General features: G+C 49.9%; 1 protein-coding gene across 1 annotated transcript in view; it reads left to right on the top strand.

Annotated features, from left to right (window-relative positions):
* LOC121871840 (runt-related transcription factor 1-like) overlaps positions 1–26,678 on the top strand; it is a 91,771-nt gene extending 65,093 nt beyond the window's left edge. Inside the window, exon 2 of the mRNA XM_042374367.1 lies at positions 26,568–26,678. Within this exon, the coding sequence (XP_042230301.1) occupies positions 26,568–26,584 (17 nt within the window). The 3' untranslated portion in view covers positions 26,585–26,678. The remainder of the gene's footprint in view (positions 1–26,567) is intronic.
* Positions 26,679–27,609: the final 931 nt, after the last annotated feature.

Raw genomic sequence — 27,609 nt, forward strand, 5'->3', positions numbered from 1 at the left:
CTCACCTGTCTCCTCACCTACCTACCTGCTCACCTACTTTTCCTATCTACCTGCTCAGTGTTATGACGTGCTTGTGTGTGTTTTGGGTTGTCCATCTCACACACATACACCACACACACACGATATCTCCCGTTCTCTCGCCATCATCATTAAACAATTACGGTACACCATATGTTTTCCATACTAGATAATTATGTCTCGTGTGTGGGGGGCAGGCGGGGGGTGGGGTTGTACTTATGATTACTCAATTTTCTACTTAATCCTTATTATTAAATGTGGGAAGGGAGACGATAATGAGAGATGAGTGAGAGATGGGGAGGTAGTACACAGTAGCTACCTGTTGATAATTACCTGAGTTCACCTGTAATCTAGGGTAATGTGCAGTGACCTCTATTTAACGGACAATATGGTAGAGAAAAGTCCGTTATATCGAGTCCGATAGATGGAAACATCCATCCATCCATCCATTGGGGCGGATCCAGGAATACCAAAGGGGGTCCAGAAGTTATGGGTCGGGAACTTGGCAGAAAAGTGAGCCTACCCAGTTGGGGGGGCATGGTAAAGGACCACAGTTTTTAAACCTGACCAATATCGTGGACATTTTAGGCTATTTTGAGGCCAAGTGCACCTAATATTAGGAGGTATTCTGAGGTCAATAGTAATTACTCCTGATTACAATACTGCTAAAGAAAATACTGGAATTATCTGATGAAAACGGGGGTCCGGACTTGGACCCCCTTTGATCCTCCCTTGTCCGTCCGTCCGTCCATCCATCCGTCCGTCCGTCCGTCAATCCCTTATTCCGTCCGTCCGTCCGTCCTATGTGTGCGTGATTCGCCGCCATAGACATGTATCATATGTGTGTTTTAAAAAGCTCGTCCATCACTATTACCGGGGGCCTCCTGGTGTCATCACTCATCATCTTCCTCTGATGTCACAGGTAGCTTCTGTCTGTCTGCCTGGATAAGAATATAGATACATACCGCTTAAAGGTTAATGAGTGAACTACCTGTCTCTCGCCTCACACCTGTACACACCTGTCTCTCGCCTCCACACCTGTACACCTGTCTCCGCCTCACACCTGTACACGCCTGTCTCCCTGCCTCACACCTGTAACGCCCGCCTTCCCTGCTCACACCCGTCACTCAGCCCCCACCTCACACCTGTACACACCTGTTTGTGTCTCTGATTTTGGTGAGTCATCAGATAAAGTGATCTTACTCAAGGGGCGTGTGTGTGTGTGTGTGTGTGTGTGTGTGTGTGTGTGTGTGTGTGTGTGTGTGTGTGTGTGTGTGTGTGTGTGTGTGTGTGTGTGTGTGTGTGTGTGTGTGTGTGTGTGTGTGTGTGTGTGTGGGTGTGGGTGGGTGGGTGTGTGTGTGTGTGTGGGTGGGTGGGTGTGTGTGTGTGTGTGTGTGTGGGGTGTGTGTGTGTGTGTGTGTGGGTGTGTGTGTGTGTGTGTGTGTGTGTGTGTGTGGGTGTGTGGGTGGGTGTGTGTGTGTGTGTGCCACTGTATATAACACTGACCGCAGCTTTATATTGTAACAACTCTGCCCTAAACCTTGGTACGTGCAGTCAGTCAGGGAAACACTTGTGTTATTTACGTGCGTGACTATATATAGTGACGCACCTGACCGTAGATTGGTGTGCGTTACAGTAGACAGTGACCCTTATAACCGTAGTTTAGACAGTGGCGCTCGTGACCGTAGTTTAAACAGCGACGTATATGACCGTAGTTTAGACAGTGGCGCTCGGACCGTAGTTTAGACAGTGGCGTTCATGACTGTAGAACAGCGACGTATATGACCGTGTTTTGACAGTGCTTGACCGGTAGCAGCGACTGTGTTGAGGTCACCAGTTGTCCAGACCTAAAGAAAAGCTGTGAGTAAAGTCATGTCTTGTATATTTTGAGTGGTGGTGGTGTGGTGGTGGTTGTGGTGATGGTGTGATGATGGTGGTGGTGGTGATGGTTGTGGTGATGGTTGTGGTGATGGTTGTGATGGTGGTGGTGGTGGTGATGGTGTGGTGGTGGTGTGGTGGTTGTGGTGATGGTTGTGATGGTGGTGGTGTGGTGGTGGTGTGGTGGTTGTGGTGATGGTTGTGATGGTGGTGGTGGTGGTGATGGTTGTGGGATGGTTGTGATGGTGGTGGTGGTGTGATGGTGGTGGTGATGGTGGTGGTGGTGGTGGTGGTGATGGTTTGATGGTGGTGGTGATGGTTGTGGTGGTGGTAGTGATGGTGGTGGTGATGGTTGTGGTGGTGGTAGTGGTGGATGGTGGTGGTGATGGTTGTGATTTGGTGATGGTGGTGGTGGTAGGTGATGGTAGTGATGGTGGTGGTGATGGTAGTGGTGGTGGTGATGGTAGTGGTAGTGATGGTGGTGGTGATGGTTGTGTTGATGGTGGTGGTGGTGGTGATGTGGTGGTGGTGTAGTGATGGTGGTGGTGATGATGGTGAGTGATGGTGGTGGTGATGGTGGTGGTGGTAGTGATGGTTTGTTGATGGTTGGGATGGTGGGATGGTGGTGGTTGTGATGGTGGTGGTGATGGTGGTGATGGTGGTAGTGTGAAGTGATGGTGGTGATGGTTGTGTTGATGGTGGGGTGGTTGGTGATGGTGGTGATGGTGAGATGGTAGTGATGGTGGTGGTGATGGTGGTGGTGGTAGTGATGGTTGTGTTGATGGTTGTGATGGTGGTGATGGTAGTGGTAGTGATGGTGGTGGTGATGGTTGTGTTGATGGTGGTGGGATGGTGGTGATGGTGGTAGTGATGGTAGTGATGGTGGTGGTGATGGTGGTGGTGGTAGTGAGGTTGTGTTGATGGGTTATGGTGGTGATGGAGTGGTGGTGGTGGTGGTAGTGATGGTGGTGATGATGGTAGTGATGGTGGTGGGATGGTGGTGGTGGTAGTGATGGTTGTGTTGATGGTCAGGATGGTGGTGATGGTGGTGGTGTAGATGGTGGTGGTGATGGTGGTGATGGTGGTGGTGGTGGTAGTGATGGTGGTGGTGATGGTGGTGATGGTGGGATGGTGGTGATGGTGGTGGTGGTAGTGATGGTGTGGTGATGGTGGTGATGGTAGTGGTGGTGGTGATGATGAGATGATGTCATTGAGTTCGATGAGTGTTAGTGGGGTGAGTCTCCTCTCTGTATCCCGACACACCGCCCCCCACCTGGCGCCCTGTCACTCCCCACTCCTGTTCCCCACCACCTCTGTTCCACCACTTCTGTCCCCACCCACCTACCACAACTCTTCTCACCTTGTCTCTCTCGAGTCTGATTTACATAATTCGACATAATTATTTCACACAGTAAGATATTTGGTTAGGTTAGGTTAGAGGTGAAGCTGTCTGCGTGTAGTGTGTTGGGCAGGAATAGACGATAGAAGTACCAGTGTAGGTTTTGACAGAGATGGTGGGAGGATGACTCAGCTTTCCTGTCTTATTTCTCACTCTGTGCTGTACTTACTACACGTGTCTTACCTGCCCTCCCTGTACGTGTCCGTGTGTTTGTCCGTGTCTGCCCTCCTTGTACGTGTCCATGGTTGTCCTTCCTGTACTTGTATCTTGTCTGTGTCTGCCCTCCTGTACGTGTTCGTGTGTGTGTGTTTGTCCGTGTCTGCCCTCCTGTACGTGTCCATGGTTGTCCTTCCTCTACCTGTATACGTGTTTGACCGTCTGTACGTGTCCGTGTCTACCCTCCTGTACTTATCCTGGGGAGAAGGTTGCAAGGACGGGACGACTGACTTGAAGAAGGGTCACTGTGTGTGTGTGTGTGTGTGTGCAACAGCGGAAGTAGTCAGTGAGCGAGAAGGCGAGGCCAAGTAATTGAGGAAGCTAAGTCACTGCACACACACACACACACACACACACACACACACACACACACACACACACACACACATTGGCAAGGATTACACGCCATTTTAGTGCAGCTGGGAGGGAGGGAAGGAAGGAGGAAAGTGAAAGAAAGGAGGAAAGAAAGGGAAGACCGGGAAAGGGAGGGAGGTCCTTCTGCTGCGACTTCATGCTATTAACCCACGTCTTGTTGACTTATGTTGACTGTTGTTTAGTTTCTCCTCCTCCTCGTCACCGTCAGTTGTTCTTGTTAACCCTCCTAGGTCTCCTATGCATACCTCCTCCCATGTGTTCATCCTCCATGTGTTCATCCTCCCATGTATACCTCTCCCATGTATACCTCCTCCCATGTATACATCCTCCCATGTATACATCCTCCCATGTATACCTCCTCCCATGTATACCCTCCCATGTATACTGTCCCACTCTCTCCCCCTTCCTACATGCTATAACAAGTTAATTACTAGTGTCTGCCCCCTCCACCATCACGCTTACCTGTACTAATTAACTAATGATAAGCAGCAATTACCTGTCCAATATATTACCACAGGTGTACAGTGAAGCTCCATATAACGGATTTCTCATAATCCGTTAAATGGGGTTTTCACATAACGGACCATCGATATAATGGACTTTCCCTCTCCATATAGTCCGGTAAATAGAGGCTTTATTACTGGGTATGAGAGGTCATGGCGGGCACGACGGCACGACCTGCACGGTAGCTGAAAGATGATTATAGCCCGATAGGTATAGAGGATAATTAGGTGGTGATAGTGAATAATGGTGAATGTCGCTAATCACAGAGCAGTAACAGTAATGGTGAATAATGATCAATATGGTGATGATGGTGATCGTGAATATTTATAAATCACGAGGTAGTTTTTGGTTTAATGGTGAGTCAATGGTGATAATGGTGAATAAATGGTGATAATGGTGAATAAATGGTGATAATGGTGAATAAATGGTGATAATGGTGAGTCAATGGTGAGTCAATGGTTGTAGTAGACTTGCTGGGTGACTAACTACCACTTAAAACAACAGTAAATGGGGTTAGGTGAGGTGAGGATTATGGTGTTGCTGTGATGATAATGTTAAACTGATAACAATAAACACAGGTGAGAATAACTGATGAAGGTGATAATAGTGAGTAGAAATGATGAGTGGGAGGTGGAGGGAGGGAGAGGGGAAGGAGGGAGAGCCAGCAAGAGAGGTGGAGGGAGAGAGGGGAGGTAAAAGGCAGGTAAACACAAATTTGAGCCAAGCTAATTGAGGTGTGATGGAGGAGGTAAGGAGGGAGGAGGGGAGGGAGGAAAATCTGGCCTAGGTGAGGGAGGCGACACTGCCATAACACAACGGCCTCAAAAGTTACAGGTTGTTCAGTCAGGGAAAAATGAAAACTTCTAGGGAAAAAAGAGACGTTTGAAGAAAAGTCTTAATTGGAGGACAAGATGTTTAAAGGCTGAAGGAAGAGGAAGAGGAGGAGGTGGTGGAAGGTTAGTAAGAAGGAGGAAGAGGAAGGAGGGGATGATGAGGAGGAGGAGGAAGAGGTGGGAGGATCAGTAAGAGGGAGGTGCAATGTGAGGGAGGAAGAAGAAGAGAAGAAGGAGGAGGGGAGGGAGATCGAAGGAAGGAGGTGAGTAGGGAGTGAGAGGGAGAGAATGGAGGGAGGGAAGGATAGACGGAAGGAGGAGGAATGTAGGAGAGAAGGGTGGAAGGAAGGATGAAGGAAGGAGGGAAGGATGAATGGGTGGAAGGAGGAGGAGTCAGTACTACAGGTAAGATACAGGTAACTAATGAGGCAGGTAAGGTGCGCTCTACCTCCGATCACGAAGGAAGATTTCACTGGGAGTATTGTGTGTGTGTGTGTGTGTGTGTTCTATCAACCCAATCAGTCAGTCACCCAGTGAGTCGTCGGTCAGTTAGTCCAGTCAGTCGCCGGAGACGACCTGTAATGTCCTCTTCACCACACGCCATCCTCCACCTTTCCCCCCCACACACCACAACCCCCAAGAGATGAGAGAGGAGAGTAAGTTACATATAGCAGGTATACAGGTCCCCAGGTAACTTAATCTCGCGTCCGTCGACCAAACTAATGATGATCCGGAGTTGATCACAACATGTCGCCATTAGCTTTGTTCACTCCTATCTTTATCGATGTTTTTGGCGATTTTATTTGATTTCGTTCTTTTTATGTTCATTTAGAGATTATTGAACACTAACAGGTGTCCCGTTTAGGCATGGTTATTATTGCTTTTACTGGAATTTCCTGGAGCTGTATTTGGGTTATGCTATTGAGATTGTAGAGAGGGGGTGGGAGGGACAGGGTGGAGGTGGAGGGAGGCAGGGGTGGAGGTGGGAGGGGAGGTAGGGGAGGTGAGGGAGGAGAAGGAGGGAGGGAGAGAGAGAGACATCCACCATATGTTACTGAGTACCGGCTTGTTGGTTGTGTATAAGTATGCTGTCAAGACAGCGGATTTATGGTCTATGTTAGCATGGGACGGTGACCATAGGATGAGGGGGGTGAGGGGTGTATGAGGGGGGTGAGGGGTAAGGAGGGGGGTGAGGGGTGTATGAGGGGTGAGGGTGTGAGGGGGTGAGGGGTGTAAGGAGGGGTGAGGGGTGTATGAGAGGGTGGTGAGGGGTGAGGGTGTAAGGAGGGTGAGGGGTAAAGAGGGGGGAGGGTGTATGAGGGGGGTGAGGGTGTAAGGAGGGGGGAAGGGAGGGGTGTATGAGGGGGCGAGGGGTGTATGAGGGGCGAGGGGTGAGGAGGGGGCGAGGGGTAAGGAGGGGCGAGGGGTGTAAGGGGCGAGGTGTAAGGAGGGGGGCGAGGGTGTATGAGGGCGAGGGGGTGGGTGAGGGGCGAGGGGTGTATGAGGGGGTGAGGGGTGTATGAGGGGGTGGGGGGTGTGGGGGTGAGGGGTGTATAGGGGTGAGGGTGTATGAGGGGGGTGAGGGGTGTATGGGGGGGCAGGGGGGTGTGGGGGCGGGGGTGTATGAGGGGGCGAGGGTGTGGGGGCAGGGGGGTGTATGAGGGGGGGGTGGGGGTGTAAGGGGGCAGGGGTGTATGAGGGGCGGGGGGTGTATGGGGGGCGAGGGGTGTATGGGGGGCGAGGGGTGTGGGGGGTGAGGGGTGTGAGGGGTGGGGGTGTGGACAGGGGTGAGGGTTGTGATAATTTTGGGGGAAGGAGGGCGTTTGGTGAGCCAGCTAGATGGAGGGGGGGTTGGAGAGGGAAGGGAGGAAGAGGAAGGTGTGATGGAAGGGAGGTGGAGGAGTGGACTCAGGTGGATAGACAGGTAGTTCAACATGGTAACCAGAGACAGACAGACAGACAGACAGACACAGACAAGTAGATAGACAGAAAGGTTGGTAGATAGACAAGTAGACAGATAGGTATAGACAGAAGAGACAGACGGACGGGACAGATAGACAGGTAGGCATGGGGGGGGGTCTCTGCAAAGTTCCACCTCACTGCTGATTGATAGCAACAACAACAACCACCACCACCACAACACACATCCAACACCAACACACACCACCACCACCACAACAACACCACACCATCACACCACACCAAATCCCACAACCACCAACCACCACCACCACCACCACTACCTTATACCACCCCATCCAACCACCACCACCACCACCACCACCACCACCACCACCACCACCCCCCACCACCACCACCCCCCCACCCACCACCACCCCACCCCCACCCACCACCCCACCACCACCACCACCACCCCCCACCACCCCCACCCCCACCCACCACCACCCACCACCACCACCACCACCACCACCACCACCACCACCACCACCCACCACCATTATTTCTGTATTTTCATTTAGTCATTTTATTCTTCCTCCCTACCGTTTTGTACCGTTTTTAAGAAGCGTGACGCAGCAGGGTCCGTCCAGTCAGCAGTCCACTATTATGTCGAGCTCACGGGTTCGAGTCTGTTGGATGAGGTGTCTTTGTATACAGTAAATCCTCCAATAGCGGACTTCTCAATAAAAATGGATACAGTAAATCCCTCGATACCGGACTTTCATAGCGGATATCCTCCCAATAATGGACAGGGCTTGCAGGAATTAGCCTGTTATTTGGAGGGTTTACTGTGTCCATTACTTTATTGAGTAGTCCGCTATTGAGAGGTTTTACCGTACAACATTTTCTGTATGACTTAACAAACTCCACTAATGAGACAATAATTTCTTCGATAATCACAATAGTCGACCCGACGTTCTTAAAAACCAGACGAGGGAAAACAAAATTCTTGTAAAGCGGCTCTGGTGGCTGGCGGCAGAAACACTGTATTATATGACATTAGTGTGAGTTAATTGGGGTGTTTTATCTTGCTAATATGTGTAAGGATATTAATTATCTCTCTGCTTCAGTAACTACGGTGGATATTATTGGTTTTAAGACGATTGTTATTAACATTATTTTATTCTTGTTCAGGTGGAGGTATTGTGAGGATGAGATGATTCTGTTGTGTTGAGTGGTGGAAATTATTATTGTTATCATTATTATTATTATTATTATTATTATTATTATTATCAGACTGGACAGGAGGAACACGCAACACTGGAGACTGGACAGGAGGAACACGCAACACTGTAGACTGGACAGGAGGAACACACAACACTGTAGACTGGACAGGAGGAACACGCAACACTGTAGACTGGACAGGAGGAACACGCAACATTGTAGACTGGACAGGAGGAACACGCAACACTGTAGACTGGACAGGAGGAACACGCAACACTGTAGACTGGACAGGAGGAACACACAACACTGTAGACTGGACAGGAGGAACACACAACACTGTAGACTGGACAGGAGGAACACGCAACACTGTAGACTGGACAGGAGGAACACGCAACACTGTAGACTGGACAGGAGGAACACGCAACACTGTAGACTGGACAGGAGGAACACACAACACTGTAGCTGGACAGGAGGAACACGCAACATTGGAGACTGGACAGGAGGAACACACAACACTGTAGACTGGACAGGAGGAACACGCAACACTGTAGACTGGACAGGAGGAACACGCAACATTGGAGACTGGACAGGAGGAACACCAACACTGTAGACTGGACAGGAGGACACGCAACACTGTAGACTGGACAGGAGGAACACACAACACTGTAGACTGGACAGGAGGAACACGCAGCACTGTAGACTGGACAGGAGGAACACGCAGCACTGTAGACTGGACAGGAGGAACACGCAACACTGTAGACTGGACAGGAGGAACACGCAACACTGTAGACTGGACAGGAGGAACACACAACACTGTAGACTGGACAGGAGGAACACACAACACTGTAGACTGGACAGGGGAACACGCAACACTGTAGACTGGACAGGAGGAACACGCAACACTGTAGACTGGAGGAACACGCAACACTGTAGACTGGACAGGAGGAACACGCAACACTGTAGACTGGACACACACTCTTTTCGTATCTTTGCACCATTACCTGAGTGGAGTGGACAAGACAGCGCCACCACGCCTCCAGCAAGGTCGTCAACCCCATGTGAGGCGTATACCACCTAGGGATATACTAACCCCTGTCTCTCTCAGCCACGGGCCATTGCCTTCAGTCTACCTCACTTCCGGTTGGTCATCGATTATTCATTCCGTTTTCTTCTTCGTCATTCTTCTTCTTCTTCGTCTTTCTTCTTCTTCTTCTTCGTCTTTCTTCTTCTTCTTTCTTGTCTCACTGTTATTCTTGTCATCATGAGGGACGATGGTGAGCGGTGTGTTAAGTCCCACGATCTAACACACACTCACGGACTGTCAGCCACACACTCACGGACTGTCAGCCACACACTCACGGACTGTCAGCCACACACTCGGACTGTCAGCCACACACTCACGGACTGTCAGCCACACACTCACGGACTGTCAGCCACATACTCACGGACTGTCAGCCACACTCACGGACTGTCAGCCACACACTCACGGACTGTCAGCCACACACTCACGGACCGTCAACCACACACTCACGGACCGTCAACCACACTCACGGACCGTCAGCCACATACTCACGGACTGTCAGCCACATCTCACGGACTGTCAGCCACACTCACGGACTGTCAGCCACACACTCACGGACTGTCAGCCACACACTCACGGACTGTCAGCCACGCACTCACGGACCGTCAACCCCACCACTCACGGACTGTCAGCCACACACTCACGGACTGTCAGCCACACACTCACGGACTGTCAGTCACGCACTCACGGACTGTCAGCCACATACTCAGGACTGTCAGCCACACACTCACGGACCGTCAACCACACACTGACGGACTGTCAGCCACACCTCACGGACTGTCAGCCACACACTCAGGGGCTGTCAGCCACACACCTACGGACTGTACGCTAAACGGCGCTATTTTAAAGTACAGTCAACTACTAAAGTCCTGTTGGTCGCCTCTCCCCTGAACCATGATCCCGAGAGATTCAGACTCGTGAACGAAGCATTTACTGTATGGAGAAGAATAATAATGTATCAGTTTACTGCTTCAGGTTCACGAGTCAGAATCTCTCGGGGGTTCAGGTTAGGTTGGGTTAGGTTAGGTTAGGTTAGGTTACCGAGAACATTGTACACTGAAAGCAAAAAATAGATAAAACAAAATAAATCTTGGCTATTATTAAGGCGTTGTTGTCATCGTTAATGTAGTAATGGACAGAACTTACTGACACAGTGAAGTCTCCATATACCGGACTTCTCTCTCATAATCCGTTAAATAGAGGTTTCATCTAACAGACCCGATATAACGGATTTTCCTCGTTATAGTCCGCTAAAAAGAGTTTCATTACACCCTACCACTACTGCCTACCTGTATGTCAACCTCTTACCTGTAATTATTAGTGTTAGGGTCAATGACTGTGTGTGTGTGTGTGTGTGTAATATAATAATAATAATAATAATAATAATAATAATAATAATAAACGGTTTATTCATAGAGTTGCAGCCGTTGATGAAAATATACAAACTTTCATGTGATTTAGACATAATGATATACGTTCAATACATTTACAGGGCTGTACAGTACATAAATCAGGAGTTGTTTATTATTTTAACAATAGATGGGATGGTGCTGTTCTTATATCTATCGGTACGGGCTCTGGGCTGAATTTTTTGTAGTGGCGGACTGCTCGAGGTGGGTGGGGGCTGCAGGAGGTGGCGAGGTGGTGCAGTAGTCCACTGCCAAACCTTTCCAGTGCTTGGTGGTGGAGGTCACTGAGGATGGCATTTCCAGGGTGGAGAGAGCGTTGGTGTAGCCAGTATTCTGCGCCGAGCGTGTGTGTGTGTGTGTGTGTGTGTGTGTGTGTGTGTTTACTACCAGCAGTCAACACTCATAGCTCCTGCCATCAGTGTCACCAACAAGGGATCATTAAGTCTTTATCACCCCAACTCAGCTCACCCCCCCAATCATTATACTGCCAAGGGACACACACACACACACACCCAAAACACAAAGTCACCCACACAAACTTTCCCATACCCCACACACACAAACCCTCCATACACTTCCACGAAACCCCACACCCCCCCCTCCCCACACACGCACACCACCCTCCTCCCCTCCCCCCCTCCCCCCTCCCCCCCGCCACCTCCCCCCCACACTCACAAACGTTCAATTCTCTCCATCTCCCAAAATCTCCTAAAATTCTTGCGTCATTTGCCTCCGTCTCCTTCTCAGTATTTTAAGACAATATCAATAACCAATCACTTTCCTCCTCACCCTATTGCCATCATAACGCGTCTACGATCACTGTAATTCGTTGATAATTTACACTCGATCGTAACTGGACGAAGGAGAGCTGACGTTTGTTCTGGTTAGTTGGTGTCGGGGTTAATCGGTTTGATCGGGGTTGGTCAATTTTGGTCATAATAGGTCGGGGTTGGTTGGTTTTGTCGGTTTTGGTCGGTTAGGTTTGAGCAGGTTGGTAAATTTTTTTGAGATTGGTTGGTTTGAACGGGATTGGTCGGGGTTGGTCGGGTTTCTTTATCCCTGTTATTATAGACGCAGTAAATCGTCACTTGTAATTCCCATCAAATGTGATCCAATCCTCTGTTTGGGTTCCACTTGTGTTTATAATAGATTCCACTTCCAGTAACATAGGTTCCAACACTTGTGAATCATGTTCCAATACTCGGGTGGTTAGGTTAGGTTAGGTTAGGTTAGGTTAGGTTAGGTTAGGTGCTGCTGTTTACTACACACGGAGATGACACACAACACCTCCTCCTCCTCCTCCTCCTCCTCCTCTACTCCTCCTCTTCCTCTCCTCTTCCTCCTCCTCCTCTTCCTCCTCCTCTTCCTCTTCCTCCTCTTCCTCCTCCTCTTCCTCTTCCTCCTCCTCCTCTTCCTCTTCCTCTTCCTCCTCCTCCTCCTCCTCCTCCTCCTCTCCTCCTCCTCCTCCTCCTCCTCCTCCTCCTCCTCCTCCTCCTTCCCCTCCCTCCTCCTCTTCTCTTCCTCTTCCTCCTCCTCCTCTTCCTCCTCCCTTCCTCCTCCTCCTCCTCCTCCTCCTCCTCCTCCCTCCTCCTCCTCCTCCTCCTCCTCCTCCTCTCCTCCTCCTCCTCTTCTTCTTTTCCTCCTACTGGGGTTGTTAAGGCTCAAAATACCTAACTCTGTCCTCCCTCACCACCCCTCACCACCCCTTCACACCCCTCACCACCCCTCACCACCCCCCAACACCCTCCCATCCCTCACCACCCCTCACCACCCCTCACCACCCCCAAACACCTCCTATCCCTCACCCACCCCTCCTCCCCCAAACACCCTCACCATCACATATATAACACTACTAATGCCAATGATCTCGACTTAAAGAAAGAAATGAGAAGAAATTATTACACAGAGTCATGATGGCAATGATCATCGCCTGGGGAGGAATCATGACTTGATCTACAGTCATTCAGCGTAATATTAACGACCCATAACTTTGTGTGTGGGGAAGGGGTGAGGGGTGAGGGGTGTCTGTGTCTGGGTGTGTCTGTGTCTGGTTGTATGTGTGTGTGTCTGTGTCTAAGTGTGTGTGTGTCTGTGTCTGAGTGTGTGTGTCTGGTTGTATGTGTCTGTGTCTAAGTGTGTGTGTGTCTGGTTGTATGTGTCTAGTGTGTGTCTGTGTGTGTGTGTCTGGTTGTATGTGTGTGTGTCTGTCTATGTCTGGGTGTGTCTGTGTCTGGGTGTGTGTGTGTGTCTGGTTGTATGTGTGTGTGTGTCTGTGTGTGTGTCTGGTTGTATGTGTGTGTGTCTGTGTCTATGTCTGGGTGTGTCTTGTCTGGGTGTGTGTGTGTGTGTCTGGTTGTGTGTGTGTGTGTGTGTCTTGTGTGTGTGTCTGGGTGTGTGTGTGTCTGTGTCTAGTGTGTGTGTGTCTTGTCTGGGTGTGTGTGTGTGTGTCTGGTTGTGTGTGTGTCTGTGTCTGGTGTGTGTGTCTGGGTGTGTGTGTGTGTGTGTCTGTGTCTAAGTGTGTGTGTGTCTGTGTCTGGGTGTGTGTGTGTGTGTCTGGTTGTATGTGTGTGTGTGTCTGTGTCTAAGTGTGTGTGTGTGTGTGTGTAAATTAATCGTTAAGTGAAGGTAAGGTTAACTTATGAGTCACTAAAGGTAACAATCGTATGCTGAGGAAAAGAGTCATTTTATCCTAGGTGATTGGGGGAGAGAGGGGGAGGAGGGAGAGGTGAGGAAGGGAGGAGAGGGGAAGGAGGAAGAGGAAAGGGGAGGGAGGAAAGGAAGGAAGAAGTGAGGCAAATAGGAAGGGCAGGAAGGAAGGAGAGGGAGGGAAGGACAGAGGAGTACAGTATATTTTTGCAGTAGTTGTGGTTTATGTATTTGAACACTTACAGGCCTGTAGTATTACCCAGACTCAAGTATACATAATTACTGTACGTCATTGCAATATACATAATTACTGTACGTCATTGCAGTGTACATAATTACTGTACGTCATTGCAGTGTACATAATTACTGTACGTCATTGCAGTGTACATATACTTTAATGGATAACTTTAGATGATACTGAAAACAAACGTTGATGATTGAAGCATAAAAAAAATATATATAATTTCCTTAAATAGTCATTCATAATCATTACAGACAGCTGTACTTGTGGTCAATAAACACAAGAACAAACAAACATATAAGTAAACAAACAAGTAAATAAATAGACTACTCTTGTTTGTCATCCTCACTTGGTCATAAGAAACCACCAAGATTGTTATTGTTTGGTTTAGTTGATGCAGTACAGGTGTGTGTGTGTGTGTGTGTGTGTGTGTGTGTGTGTGTGTGTGTGTGTGTGTGTGTGTGTGTGTGTGTGTGTGTGTGTGTGTGTGTGTGTGTGTGTGTGTGTGTGTGCTGTGTGTGTGTGTGTGTGTGTGGTGAATAATAATAATAATAATAATAATAGCAGTAGCAGAAGATGGTTAGTACAGATGGTGGGCTAGACAGTATCGTGGTCCCACCAACCTACCTGGAAGTAATTTTTATTGTGTTGACTTAGCGTGTACTCGGTGTAAGAAGTAGTGCCCTTACACCTGTACATTAGAGTAATAATTAATCAATAGAACTGTGTCTCCCTCACCTGCCAAAGGTATCAGTCATTTGTGATCAATAATAGTTTACACCTGGGAAGGTTTCCGCCTGGTTTATTTACAACAAATAGTATATACCTGTGTTACATTAAACCTCATACACACACACACACACACACAGGTACACATACACACACACACACACACACACACACACACACACACACACACACACACATCACACACATTTACCTACACACCTCTACTGAAGTCCTGTTGATCGCCTCTCCCTGAACCACGAACTCGAACCCCCAGAGATTCAGATTCATGAACCGAAGCAGTAGACTGATGATACATTATTCTGTCCATAAATGCTTCAGATTCACGGGTTCTGATGAATCTCTCGGATTCTTGGTTCAGTGGAAGAGGCGAATGGAGGACTTTAGTAGTTGCTGTATCTAAAACCAAGACTCTCAAAGACAAGTAAAAAGATACACTCATGGCAAGTTTATGTAGCTTATAGAGAGGAGAGAGAGACAGAGAGGTAGAGAGAGAGAGTCATATTTGTGGCTGGTGAGATCTGGCAGACAAGTCAAAAGATACACTCACACTCAAGGATGGTTTATGTAGCTAAAGTGTGAGAATATACCTATTTGTGGCTGGGTGATAGTTGTGCTCCGTTGTTTCCTTTTCTGTGTTTTTATCAAGATTTATCTTATCCACATTTTCATTGGATCTACATGAAATAAATATATATATATATATATATATATATATATATATATATATATATATATATATATATATATATATATATATATATATATATATATATTTTTCCTCGTTAACACTCAATGTTTTTTTTTTTCCACACCAGAAAAAGAAATAATCAACCAAACTTAACCTAACCTAAACCTAAAAAATAATATTTATCGGTTATAAAAGACAATATTTGGGTGTAATTTAACGGGTCGTAACTCCGAAAATGAAGTTATGTAAATTGTAGTGGAAGGGGCACCAAGGGGTGGCATATGGGACGTCATCACCCAAGACACTGAGTTTGGGTACAGGCTGAGGAGGAGGAGGAGAAGGAAGTGGAGGAGGAGGAAGGAGGGAGGAGAAAAAGGTGGAGAAGGAAGTGGAGGAGGAAGGAAGAAGGAAGAGGGAGGAGAAAAAGGTGGAGAAGGAGAAAAGAAGAGGAGGAGGAGGAGGAGGATGAGGAGGAGATGAAGAGGAGAAAGAAGAGGAGGAGGAGGAGGAGGAGGAGGAGGAGGGGAGGATGAGGAGGATGAAGAGGAGAAAGAAGAGAGAGGAGGGGGAGGAGGAGGAGGAGGAAGAAGAGGAGGAGGATGAGGAGGGAAGAAGAAGGATGATGATGAGGGAGGGAGGAAGAAGAGAATGATGAGGAGGATGAGGAGGAGGAAGAAGAAGAGGATGATGATGAGGAGGATGAAGAAGAAGGATGGTGATGAGGAGGAAGAAGAAGAGGATGATGATGAGGGAAGAAGAAGAGAGAATGATGATGAGGATGAGGAGGAGGAAGAAGAAGAGGATGATGATGGGAGGTGAGGAAGAGGAGGGATGAGGAAAGAAGAGGAGGGTGAGGAGGGCGAGAGGAGAAAGAAGAGGAGGAGGATGACGTTTAGGTTGGACACATCTGAACTCGACGAAAAATAAGTCGGATTTTTTATAAAGTCGTCAATTTATTTTTTTCCCCTAACTGGAGATACATGAGTGTCACTTATATACTTATGTGTCATTGTGTCACTTATGTCATTTATCTTATATACTTATGTGTCACTTGTGTATCACTTATATATATGTCACTTATGTATCATATCTAATCTATGTGTCACTTAACTAATGATGTATCGCTTATATCGTCGTACTTATGAGTCACTGCTTCGGTTCAGAGTCTGAACCTCTCGGGGTTAGTGGTTCAGGGAGAAGTCGTCCAACAGGTCATTTAACGTACAGGTGTTGATGAATCCGAGACTCCGTACTTGATTACGGTCAGGTGTGGCTGTAGTGTAAACATCATCTCACCAGGTGGGTTGACAGTCGTGGACGGGGTAGGGACAGGAGGGAGAGAGGAAGTGGTGGGGTTGGGGTGTGACGGGGCTGTGGGACGGGGCTGTGGGACAGGATGGGGTGTGACGGGGTGCAGGGGTGTGACGGGGCAGGGCAGGAGGGTAGGGATGGACACACTGGCCCCAGTGTTGGTGTGTGAACGTCTTAATGAGGCCTGTGCGTCTTCTCTACCAGATGGACATATTAACGTTTTTTCCTTCCCTAGCATATGTTATACCTGAGGTCACCATCATCACCATCATCACTACCATCAGTACCATCATCACCTACCATCAGTACTCACCATCACCAACATCATCACCATCACCATAGCCAAAATCTAAAAAGAAGAAAGGTAAGAGGAGGAAAGAGGAGGAAGAGTAAGGAGGGAAGAGGAGGGGAAGAAGGAAGAGTAGATAGAGCAAGAGACAGACGGAGGAGTAAGATGAGGATGAAAGGGGAGAAAGGAGAAGGAAGAGGAGGAAGAAGGAAGAGGAGGAGGAGAGAGGAGGACGCTAGCCGCCGGATATTCCCCATGAAGCCTAACCAGAGGTGTTCCAGACAGCCTCATTGACTTGTAACCAAATGATAACAGATGACGGAAGCGTACCTCTCTCTCTCTCTCTCTCTCTGAGATGGCGGAGTGTATCTCTCTCTATCTATTTTCTCTCGAAGAAAAGAGAGGGCGGGTGGGGGAGCTGGAGAGGGCAGAGTGCGGAGGTGGCGTGGGGAGATGGAGAGGTGGGGAGATGGAGAGGGCAGAGTGGGGAGGAAGGTGGGAGATTAGAGGGATATATAATTAGTCATGGGTGGATACTTGTTGCTCAATCCTAAATACTAGGCTGTGAGGGATGCGAACCAGCGCTCGTTAGGACAAGAGGCGAGTGCTATATCTACTCAGCCACCGCAGAGGAGGTGGTGAGTGGGTATCAATCATCACACAGGAAAGGGAGGGTGGAATGAGTGGAGTCATATACCTCTCATTGGTAACACAGCATCACCATCACCCCGAAGATGTCACCACTACCGACTTGATAATGAAACAGTTTATTTAGTCAGTATAACACAGATACAGAGTGGATAATAATAACAATATTAACATGGGTGAGCCAGTTGAGAGCCTGAGCTGCACCTGATATATATTGTACATTTATCACAAGGAAGTATTATGTAACATTTAGTATCATCTGGAATAGTATACACAGCTTGGTGGTGGTAATATATCAGAATGTTATCACGGTTATCACTTCCCCGACACCCTGCCCGCCCCTTGCCCTAACAAAGCCGTCGACACTTACGGGGCGGATAATGGTCGGTTAAACTGACAATAATGGTGTGAGCTGCTCTGCCTATTACCTCAGCATCACTCCTGAGACACCTGCCACCCACCCACCCCCAACCCTCAGCCCGATCTCATCATAACGCCACGCTTGGTAAATGGGCGGCGGTGGGTGGTGCAGAGTGGCAGTGGTCATTGTTCCCGCCACCACCAGAGGACACGAGTGCAAGGTCAGGTGCACAAATGGCGGGAAAGACGATGGCTGGGAATTAAATGATTAGTGTAATATTTTTTTTGTGTTTACGGTTAAATAAACTCTTGATGAACAGCCACGTGTGTGTGTGTGTGTATGGAGTAACGTGAGGTACAGGTGAGGGGTGGACCAGGTGGTGGCCTTAGTGGTTGTCACGTCTCAATGTTCTCAGATACACGGGTTCGACCCTGGACGGCACGTGCTCACTTAACCTAATACTCACAGTGTCGTGCCAAGACTGTGCGTGTGTGTAGTAGTGATGGTATTGGTAGTACTGGTGGTGGTGGTACTGGTAATGGTGGTAGTACTGGTGATGGTTGTGATGGTGGTACTGGTGATGGTGGTAGTACTGGTGATGGTGGTAGTACTGGGGATGGTGGTAGTACTGGTGGTTGTACTGGTGATGGTGGTACTGGTGATGGTACGGTGATGGGGTAGTACGGTGATGGTGGTACTGGTGATGATGGTAGTACTGGTGATGATGGTGGTACTGGGATGATGGTAGTACTGGTGATGGTTGTGATGGTGGTACTGGTGATGGTGGTAGTACTGGTGATGGTGGTAGTACTGGTGATGGTGGTAGTACTGGTGGTGGTTGTACTGGTGATGGTGGTAGTACTGGGATGGTAGTACTGGTGGTGGTGGTTGTACTGGTGATGGTGGTACTGGTGATGGTAGTACTGGTGATGGTGGTAGTACTGGTGATGGGTAGTACTGGTGATGGTGGTAGTTGTTATAGTTACTGGCCCACTGTGTGTGTTGGTCATGTATCATCTGGGAACTGTTGTTGTTGTTGTGTGATGTCTTATATATTGTCTTATTTGTGCGAAGTGCATTGGTGACGTGTGTGGGGGAGGGGTGCATGGTACGGAGGGAGGACACAGGATTTTTTTTTATTGGGCACTCCCCACATCTGTGTAAGGTGAAGCGCAGAAGGCTACAGTGCCCAACAGGGAAGCATGCTAAGTTCATGCTTGCCTTTATGTCTCATGAGTTAAGGGCGTAGAAGCCTGAAGAGTCCAGAGAGATTTTAGCTGATCCAGGCCTGGTGGCGTCTGCCGTGTGGCGACAAGCGTGAACTCTCCCACAACAGTTTAGGTGATGGAGATAGAGGAGGAGGAGGAGGGGTGAGGTGGAGAAGGAGATGATGGGAGGAGGAGGGAGAGTTGGAGAAGAGGGAGATGATGGAGGAGGAGGGGAGAGTTGGAGAAGGGGGGAGATGATGGAGGAGGAGGTGAGGTGGAGAAGGGGATGATGGAGGAGGAGGGGGTGAGGTGGGAGAAGGGGAGATGATGGAGGAGGAGTGTAGAAGGGTGAGATGATGGGGTGAGTGAGGAAGGGGGAGATGATGAGGAGGAGGGTGAGGTGGAGAAGGGGAGATGATGGAGGAGGAGGGGGTGAGGTGGAGAAGGGGACATGATGAGGAGGAGGGGGGTGAGGTGGAGAAGGGGAGATGATGAGGGAGGAGGGTGAGGTGGAGAAGGGGAGATGATGGAGGAGGAGGTGAGGTGGGAGAAGGGGGAGATGATGGAGGAGGAGGGGTGAGGTGGAGAAGGGGAGATGATGGAGGAGGAGGGGGTGAAGTGGAAGAGGGGGTGAATGAAGTGTGGATGTCCGTGTTCACGTCCCCTTCACCTCTCCACCTCATCCTCCTAACCCACACCTGGGGCCCTCCACCACACCCCGGGGCCCTCCACCACACCCCGGGGCCCTCCACCACACCCCAGGGCCCTCCACCACACCCCGGGGCCCTCCCACACCCCCTGGGGCCCTCCACACACCCCTGGGGCCTCCACCACACCCCGGGGGCCCTCCACCACACCCCGGGCCCTCCACCACACCCCAGGCCTCCACCACACCCCCAGGCCTCCACCACACCCCAGGGTCCACCACACCCCCAGGGCCCTCCACCACACCCCAGGGCCTCCACCACACCCCAGGCCCTCTACCACACCCCAGGACCTCCACCACACCCTCGGGCTCTCCACCACACCCCGGGGCTCTCCACCACACCCCAGGGCTCTCCACCACACCCCAGGACCTCCACCACACCCTCGGGCTCTCCACCACACCCCGGGGCCCTCCACCACACCCCAGGCCCTCCACCACACCCCAGGGCCCTCCAGCACACCCCTGGGGCCCTCCACCACACCCCAGGACCTCCACCACACCCCGGGCTTCCACCACACCCCGCCTCCACCACACCCCGGGGCCTCTCCACCACACCCCAGGGCCTCCCACCACACCCTGGGGTTTCACCACACCAGGACCACCACACCCTCGGGCTTTCCACCACACCCTGGGCCTTCCACCACACCCTCGGCCTCCACCACACCCCAGGGCCCTCCACCACACCCCAGGGCTCTCCAGCACACCTGGGGCCCTCCAGCACACCCTGTGCTCCCTCCACCACACCCCAGGACCTCCACCACACCCCAGGGCCTCCACCACACCCCTGGCTTCCACCACACCCCGGGGCTCTCCACCACACCCCGGGCTCTCCACCACACCCCAGGGCCCTCCAGCACCCCTGGGGCCTCCACCACACCCCTGGCTCTCCACCACACCAGGGCCTCCCCAGCACACCCTGGGCCCTCCAGCCACCCCCCGGGGCCTCCCACCACACCCCAGGGCCTCCACCACACCCCAGGGCCTCCACCACACCGGCCCTCCACCGACCCCAGGACCTCCACCACACCCTCGGGCTCTCCACCACACCCCGGGGCTCTCCACCACACCCCAGGGGCCCTCCAGCACACCCCAGGGTCTCCACCACACCCCCAGGCCATCCACCACTAGCCTGTACTCACTCGGTCCCTTGTAAGTGCTTCAAGTAATGAGTATTAATAACAGTAAATTGGTTTTAAGTTGCTGGGAGGTGAGACTGTGGGCAGCTCCTCCTTCCCGCCCTCAGTCACTGTCAAGCTGTTGTTGAGATCAGTCACCGCTCTGTCTGTCTCTGTATCTCTTTCTGTCTCTGTCACGCGGCACTGTCCTTCTCCTCCTATACTACTACTCCTCCTCTTCTGTTGTCATTCGTCTTCTTCCTTTCTTCTATCACGCGACCCTGTCCCTCTCCTCCTCCTCCTTCTGTCACACGGCGTTACCACCGTTCTTCCTCCTCCTGCCGTAACTACTGTGGTCGTTACTGGTGAAGTCTCCACCTCCTTCAGTTACTGTTCTACTTTCTCCTGCTGGTGGTGGTGTTGTCGGTCACCACCACCACCTCTCACAGCCATCACCTGTAACCTTTCATTAAGAAATGCGCCAACTCACCATCCAAGAGTAGTCACGTCTTCCCAAGCAGCTATCCTGCTGTGCTTCTGTCCTGCTGTGCTTCTATCCTGCTGTGCTTCTGTCCTGTTGTGCTTCTGTCCTGTTGTGCTTCTATCCTGCTGTGCTTCTGTCCTTTGCTTTCTATCCTGCTGTGCTTCTATCCTGCTGTGCTTCTGTCCTGTTGTGCTTCTGTCCTGCTGTGCTTCTATCCTGCTGTGCTTCTATCCTGCTGTGCTTCTATCCTGTTGTGCTTCTATCCTGCTGTGCTTCTGTCCTGTTGTGCTTCATCGCTTCTATCCTGTTGTGCTTCTATCCTGCTGTGCTTCTATCCTGTTGTGCTTCTATCCTGTTGTGCTTCTATCCTGTTGTGCTTCTATCCTGTTGTGCTTCTATCCTGTTGTGCTTCTATCCTGCTGTGCTTCTGTCCTGTTGTGCTTCTATCCTGTTGTGCTTCTATCCTGCTGTGCTTCTATCCTGTTGTGCTTCTATCCTGCTGTGCTTCTGTCCTGTTGTGCTTCTATCCTGTTGTGCTTCTATCCTGCTGTGCTTCTTATCCTGCTGTGGTTCTATCCTGCTGTGCTTCTATCCTGCTGTGCTTCTATCCTGTTGTGGTTCTATCCTGCTGTGGTTCTATCCTGCTGTGCCTCTATCCTGCTGTGCCTCTATCCTGCTGTGCTTCTATCCTGTTGTGCTTATATCCTGTTGTGCTTCTATCCTGTTGTGCTTCTATCCTGCTGTGCTTCTATCCTGTTGTGCTTCTATCCTGTTGTGCTTCTATCCTGCTGTGCTTCTATCCTGCTGTGCTTTATCCTGCTGTGCTTCTATCCTGCTGTGCTTCTATCCTGCTGTGCTTCTTCCTGTTGTGCTTCTATCCTGCTGTGCTTCTATCCTGTTGTGCTTCTATCCTGTTGTGCTTCTATCCTGTTGTGCTTTCTATCCTGCTGTGCTTCTATCCTGCTGTGCCTCTATCCTGCTGTGCTTCTATCCTGTTGTGCTTATATCCTGTTGTGCTTCTATCCTGTTGTGCTTCTATGCTGTGCTTCTATCCTGTTGTGCTTCTATCCTGTTGTGCTTCTATCCTGCTGTGCTTCTATCCTGCTGTGCTTCTATCCTGCTGTGCTTCTGTCCTGCTGTGCTTCTATCCTTACTGTTCCTATCCTGTTGTATTGTACTCCCTATTACTTACAATGTTGAGAGTATTATGTTTTGGCTTCCAGAATACTCTTTTAAACCAGAAGCTTCTGTGCGTGTGTGTGTGTGTGTGTGTGTGTGTGTGTGTGTGTGTGTGTGTGTGTGTGTGTGTGTGTGTGTGTGTGTGTGTGTGTGTGTGTGTGTGTGTGTGTCGTATGGGTTAAGTTTTATTCGTTTACATGTAGTTTTTTTTGGACTTTTCCATCTCCATATAGTCCGTTAAATGGAGGTTTCACATCAACAAAACCTTGTTATAATGGACTTTCCATCTCTATATAGTCCGTTAAATAGAGGTTTCACTGTACTAGTATCATAAATGTTCCTTGTTACTGATGCTCCTCTGTGTACTTCTTATGCTCTTAACCCTGTGTGACGTGTAAGAGTAATTTGCGGTCTGTAGCCAATCATTCTTCGTGTTTGAGAGAGGTTTAGGTGTCAGCCAATCACAGAGGAGAAAAGTTGAGGGAGGTTTAGGTGTCAGCCAATCAGGAAAGGAGATAGATGTGTTAGGAGGAGACCTAATTCTGGTCTTGTGGTCGGGAAGGGAAGGGGGGTGGGGAGAGGGAAAGGAGGTAAGTGGGCAAGGGGGAAGGAAGGGATGAAGGAGACAGGTGTGGGCAAGGGGAAGGAAGGGATGAAGGAGACAGGTGTAAGGGGAAGGAAGGGATGAAGGAGACAGGTGGGCAAGGGAAGGAAGGGATGAAGGAGACAAGCGTGGCAAGGGGAAGGAAGGGATGAAGGAGACAGGTGTGGGCAAGGGGGAAGGAAGGGATGAAGGAGACAGGTGTGGGCAAGGGGAAGGAAGATGAAGGAGACAGGTGTGGGCAAGGGGAAGGAAGGATGAAGGAGACAGGTGGGCAAGGGGGAAGGAAAGGATGAAGGAGACAGGTGTGGGCAATAGGTAAGGGAAACAGATGTAGGCAGGGCGTTAGAGGAGGAAGGGGCAGGTATGGGCAAGGGGTTAGGGAGAAAGGGGCAGGTATGGGCAAGAGGCAGGGGGCAAGGAGAGTGTCTGTTGTTCTGGCATCTTTCATCATAAAAATAACTAATTATCAGTTATAGAGTTGCTTATATCTCCTCGTGTGTGTGTCCGACCATCACCTGTACAATACAACACAATATATCTGGCAGCACGCGACGTCGATGAGAAACAAACCTTCCATGAGTTTAACCAGACAGGTGAATCAATAACAAGATTTCCAACAACACTTATCTTGACTTGTTGGGGATGGTGGTGGTGGTTGGGTTGGTGGTGGTGGTTGTGGTTGGTGTTGTTGGTTGTGGTTATTGTTGTTGGTGGTGGTGGTGGTTGTGGTTATTGTTGTTGGTGGTGGTGGTGGTTGTTGGTGGTGGTGGTGGTGGTGGTTGTGGTTATTGTTGATGGTGGTGGTTGTGGTTGTTGTTGTTGTTGGTGGTGGTGGTTGTGGTTATTGTTGTTGTTGGTGGTGGGGGTGGGGTGGTGTTGCTGTTGACGGGTTTAATCATCATCTTCAAAGGGTTAAAGCATCGCCGAAGCTTTAAATAATCTATATATATATTTATATAATTATTTACACCATAATACTTACGCCATAAATGGTGTAAGACGGTTAGTGACGTATATACCTTGGTGTCATGCCGGGGCCTCTTGGAGATCCGCTGCACACACACACACACACACTGGCGTTCTGCACGAGTCACCCTGCAGACAGTGCCACACCACCCTCACAGAGCCACACCACCTCACACAGCCACACCACCTCACAGAGACACACCACCCTCACACAGCCACACCTCCCTCACACTTACTATACAGTGCCTACCACACACACACACACACACACACACGACGCGCCCATAGCACATGGGCAGGAAGGTGTCATCTTACAGGGATTTCATTATTCTTCAAAACAATGATGTGAGTTGGTAATGTTAGGTGCGTGACTCAGCCCTCCCCCGTCTCGCCCCGCCTTGCCCCCATTCTCTCCCCTCCCGTCCCCTACCTTCCCCGTCCCCTACCCTTCCCCGTCCCCTCCCCGTCCCCTTCCCTTTCCCCCTGTCCCCTTCCCCGTACCTCCCCGTCCTCCCATTTCCTGTTCTCCTCCCTCCCCTAGCCCCTATTCTGCCACCCTGTGGTCCTACTGCTGACGTAACACACACACACACACACACACACACACACACATACATACATACAACAAGGTCAGCTAGAGAAGGTACAGAAAAGGGCCTGCAGAATCATGCTCGGCGCAGAATACTTCGGCTACACCAACGCTCTCTCCACCCTGGAAATGCCATCCCTCAGTGACCTCCACCACCAAGTACTGGAAAGGTTTGGCAGCCAACTACTGCACCACCCTCGCCTCCCACCCACCTTGCGCAGTCCGCCACTACAACAAAATTCAGCCCATAAGGGCCCGCACTGATAGATATAAGAATAGTACCATCCCATTTATTGTTAAAATAATAAACAACTCCTGATTTATGTACTGTACAGCCCTGTAAATGTATTCAATGCATATTATATCATTATGTCTAAATCATATGAAAGTTTGTATATTTTCAGCCAACGGCTGCAACTCTATTAAAAACCGGCTCTCCTCAATAACCTGTAGAGTGTAGAGCCTTTACTGTACAAGCATACGAGAACAGTACAGCAGCCTCCTCCTCACCGTGCTATACACCTCCATACTACACCTCCTGGCCAAGTTTTTGCTTTACATCTCGTGTTTTTTTCCTCCTGAAAATATAAATGTTTGTGACAGATACTTGACCACCGCAACGTGTGTGTGTGTGTGTGTGTGTGTGTGTGTGTGTGTGTGTGTGTGTGTGTGTGTGTGTGTGTGTGTGTGTGTGTGTGTGTGTAAGGTCATCATTCGTAGAGGCCTTGAGGTTGTCACTATCTTAACTTCATTCCTCCAGGCCAGACAAGTGACCTGGCCAGACGAATAACCTGGCCAGACGAATGACCTGGCCAAACGAGCGAGCTGGCCAGACAAACAGACAAACGTACACCAGACGAGGAGGAGATAACGAGAACCACGTGGACAGACACTTGATAACGCCTTCCGTTGTCTGTACTCACAAACGTTTACTCACCCAGTCCGTGACAACAGCTGGTTCTGTGCTTCCTCTCTCATGTACATCAACACCCTGTAACATATGTATATACTCATAATAGAAATGTAAAAAAATACAAATTATTTTCGAAGAGATAACCGTGGTAACATTCTGATATGTTCTACCACCACCAAGCTGTGTGTACTATTCCAGATGATACTAAATGTTACATAATACTTCCTTGTGATAAATGTACAGTATATATCAGGTGCAGCTCAGGTTCTCAACTGGCTCACCCATGTAATATTGTTATTATTATCCACTCTGTATCTGTGTTATACTGGCTAAATAAACTGTTTCAATATCAAGTTGGAGTGAGTGTGTGAACCCTTCCTCCCACCCTCTCACTTTCCCCTTCCCTTCTTTCTCCCTCCTCTCTCCCTTCCTTCCCTTCCCTCATTCCCCGCACCCTCTCCCTCCCCCTCTTTCTCCTCTTCCCTTCTCCCTTTATCTCCCCTCACCCCTATCCTTTCCTCCCCTATCCCTTCCTTTCCATCCCTCCCCACACACACACACACACACACACACACACACACACAGAGGGCGACACAATATGTCTTCCCAGAATTGAAAACTAAACAACTTGATCGTGGGCGGCGGACAGCTGGGACACATACTGGTCTGTTTTGTTTAATGTTTACTTTTTTCGATTGTATTGTTGTAAGTTTGATCATACACACACACACACTCTCTCTCTCTCTCTCGTGTAGACAGTGGTAAGTCAGATAATACTAATAACAGTAGCAGCAGTAACAACACTAGTAACAGTAGCAGCAGTAACAACAGTAGCAGCAGTAACAACAGTAGCAGCAGTAACAACAGTAGCAGCAGTAACAACAGTAGTAACAGTATCAACAGCAGTAACAGTAATAACAGTAGCAACAGTATCAACAGCAGTAACAGTAATAACATTAGTAACAGTAACAACAGAAGCAACAGTAACAACAGTAGCAGCAGCAATAACAGGTGTTCTCTCTCTCACCTACAGGAAAGAGCTTAACCTGACCATCACCATCAGTACGTCACCGCCTCAGGTCACCACCTACTGTAAAGCCATCAAGGTCACGGTGGACGGCCCCGGGAACCTGCTCCAAGGCTCAAGTACCCCTGCCTCCGATTACCGCCCCTGCCTCCTACAGGATTACCGACCGTAGTCCCTGCCTCCTACAGGATTACCCCGACCGTAGTCCTGCCTCCTAGGATCGCCGTCCCTGCCTCCACAGGATTACCCCGACCGTAGTCCCTGCCTCCTACAGGATTACCCGACCCGTAGTCCTGCTCCTACTACAGGATTCCACCGTAGTCCCTGCCTCCTACAGGATTACCCTGACCCGTAGTCCCTGCCTCCTATTACAGGATTACCCCGACCCGTAGTCCCTGCCTCCTATTACAGGATTACCCCTGACCCGTAGTCCCTGCCTCCTACAGGATTACCCCACCCGTAGTCCCTGCCTCCTCCTACAGGATTACCCCGACCCGTAGTCCCTGCCTCCTACAGGATTACCCCGACCCGTAGTCCCTGCCTCCTACAGGATTACCCCTGACCCGTAGTCCCTGCCTCCTATTACAGGATTACCCCGACCCGTAGTCCCTGCCTCCTATACAGGATTACCCCGACCCGTAGTCCCTGCCTCCTATTACAGGATTACCCTGACCCGTAGTCCCTGCCTCCTACAGGATTACCCCGACCCGTAGTCCTGCCTCCTATACAGGATTACCCTGACCGTAGTCCCTGCCTCCATACAGGATTACCCTGACCCGTAGTCCCTGCCTCCTATTACAGGATTACCTGACCCTAGTCCTGCCTCCTACTACAGGATTACCCCTGACCCGTAGTCCCTGCCTCCCACAGGATTACTCCTGACCTGTAGTCCCTGCCTCCTACAGGATTACCCCTGACCTGTAGTCCCTGCCTCCTACTACAGGATTACCCCGACCTGTAGTCCCTGCCTCCTACAGGATTACCCTGACCCGTAGTCCCTGCCTCCTATTACAGGATTACCCCGACCCGTAGTCCCTGCCTCCTATTA

Source organism: Homarus americanus, unplaced genomic scaffold, assembly GCF_018991925.1.
Source record: "Homarus americanus isolate GMGI-L3 unplaced genomic scaffold, GMGI_Hamer_2.0 scaffold39675, whole genome shotgun sequence".
Lineage (NCBI taxonomy): Eukaryota > Metazoa > Arthropoda > Malacostraca > Decapoda > Nephropidae > Homarus > Homarus americanus.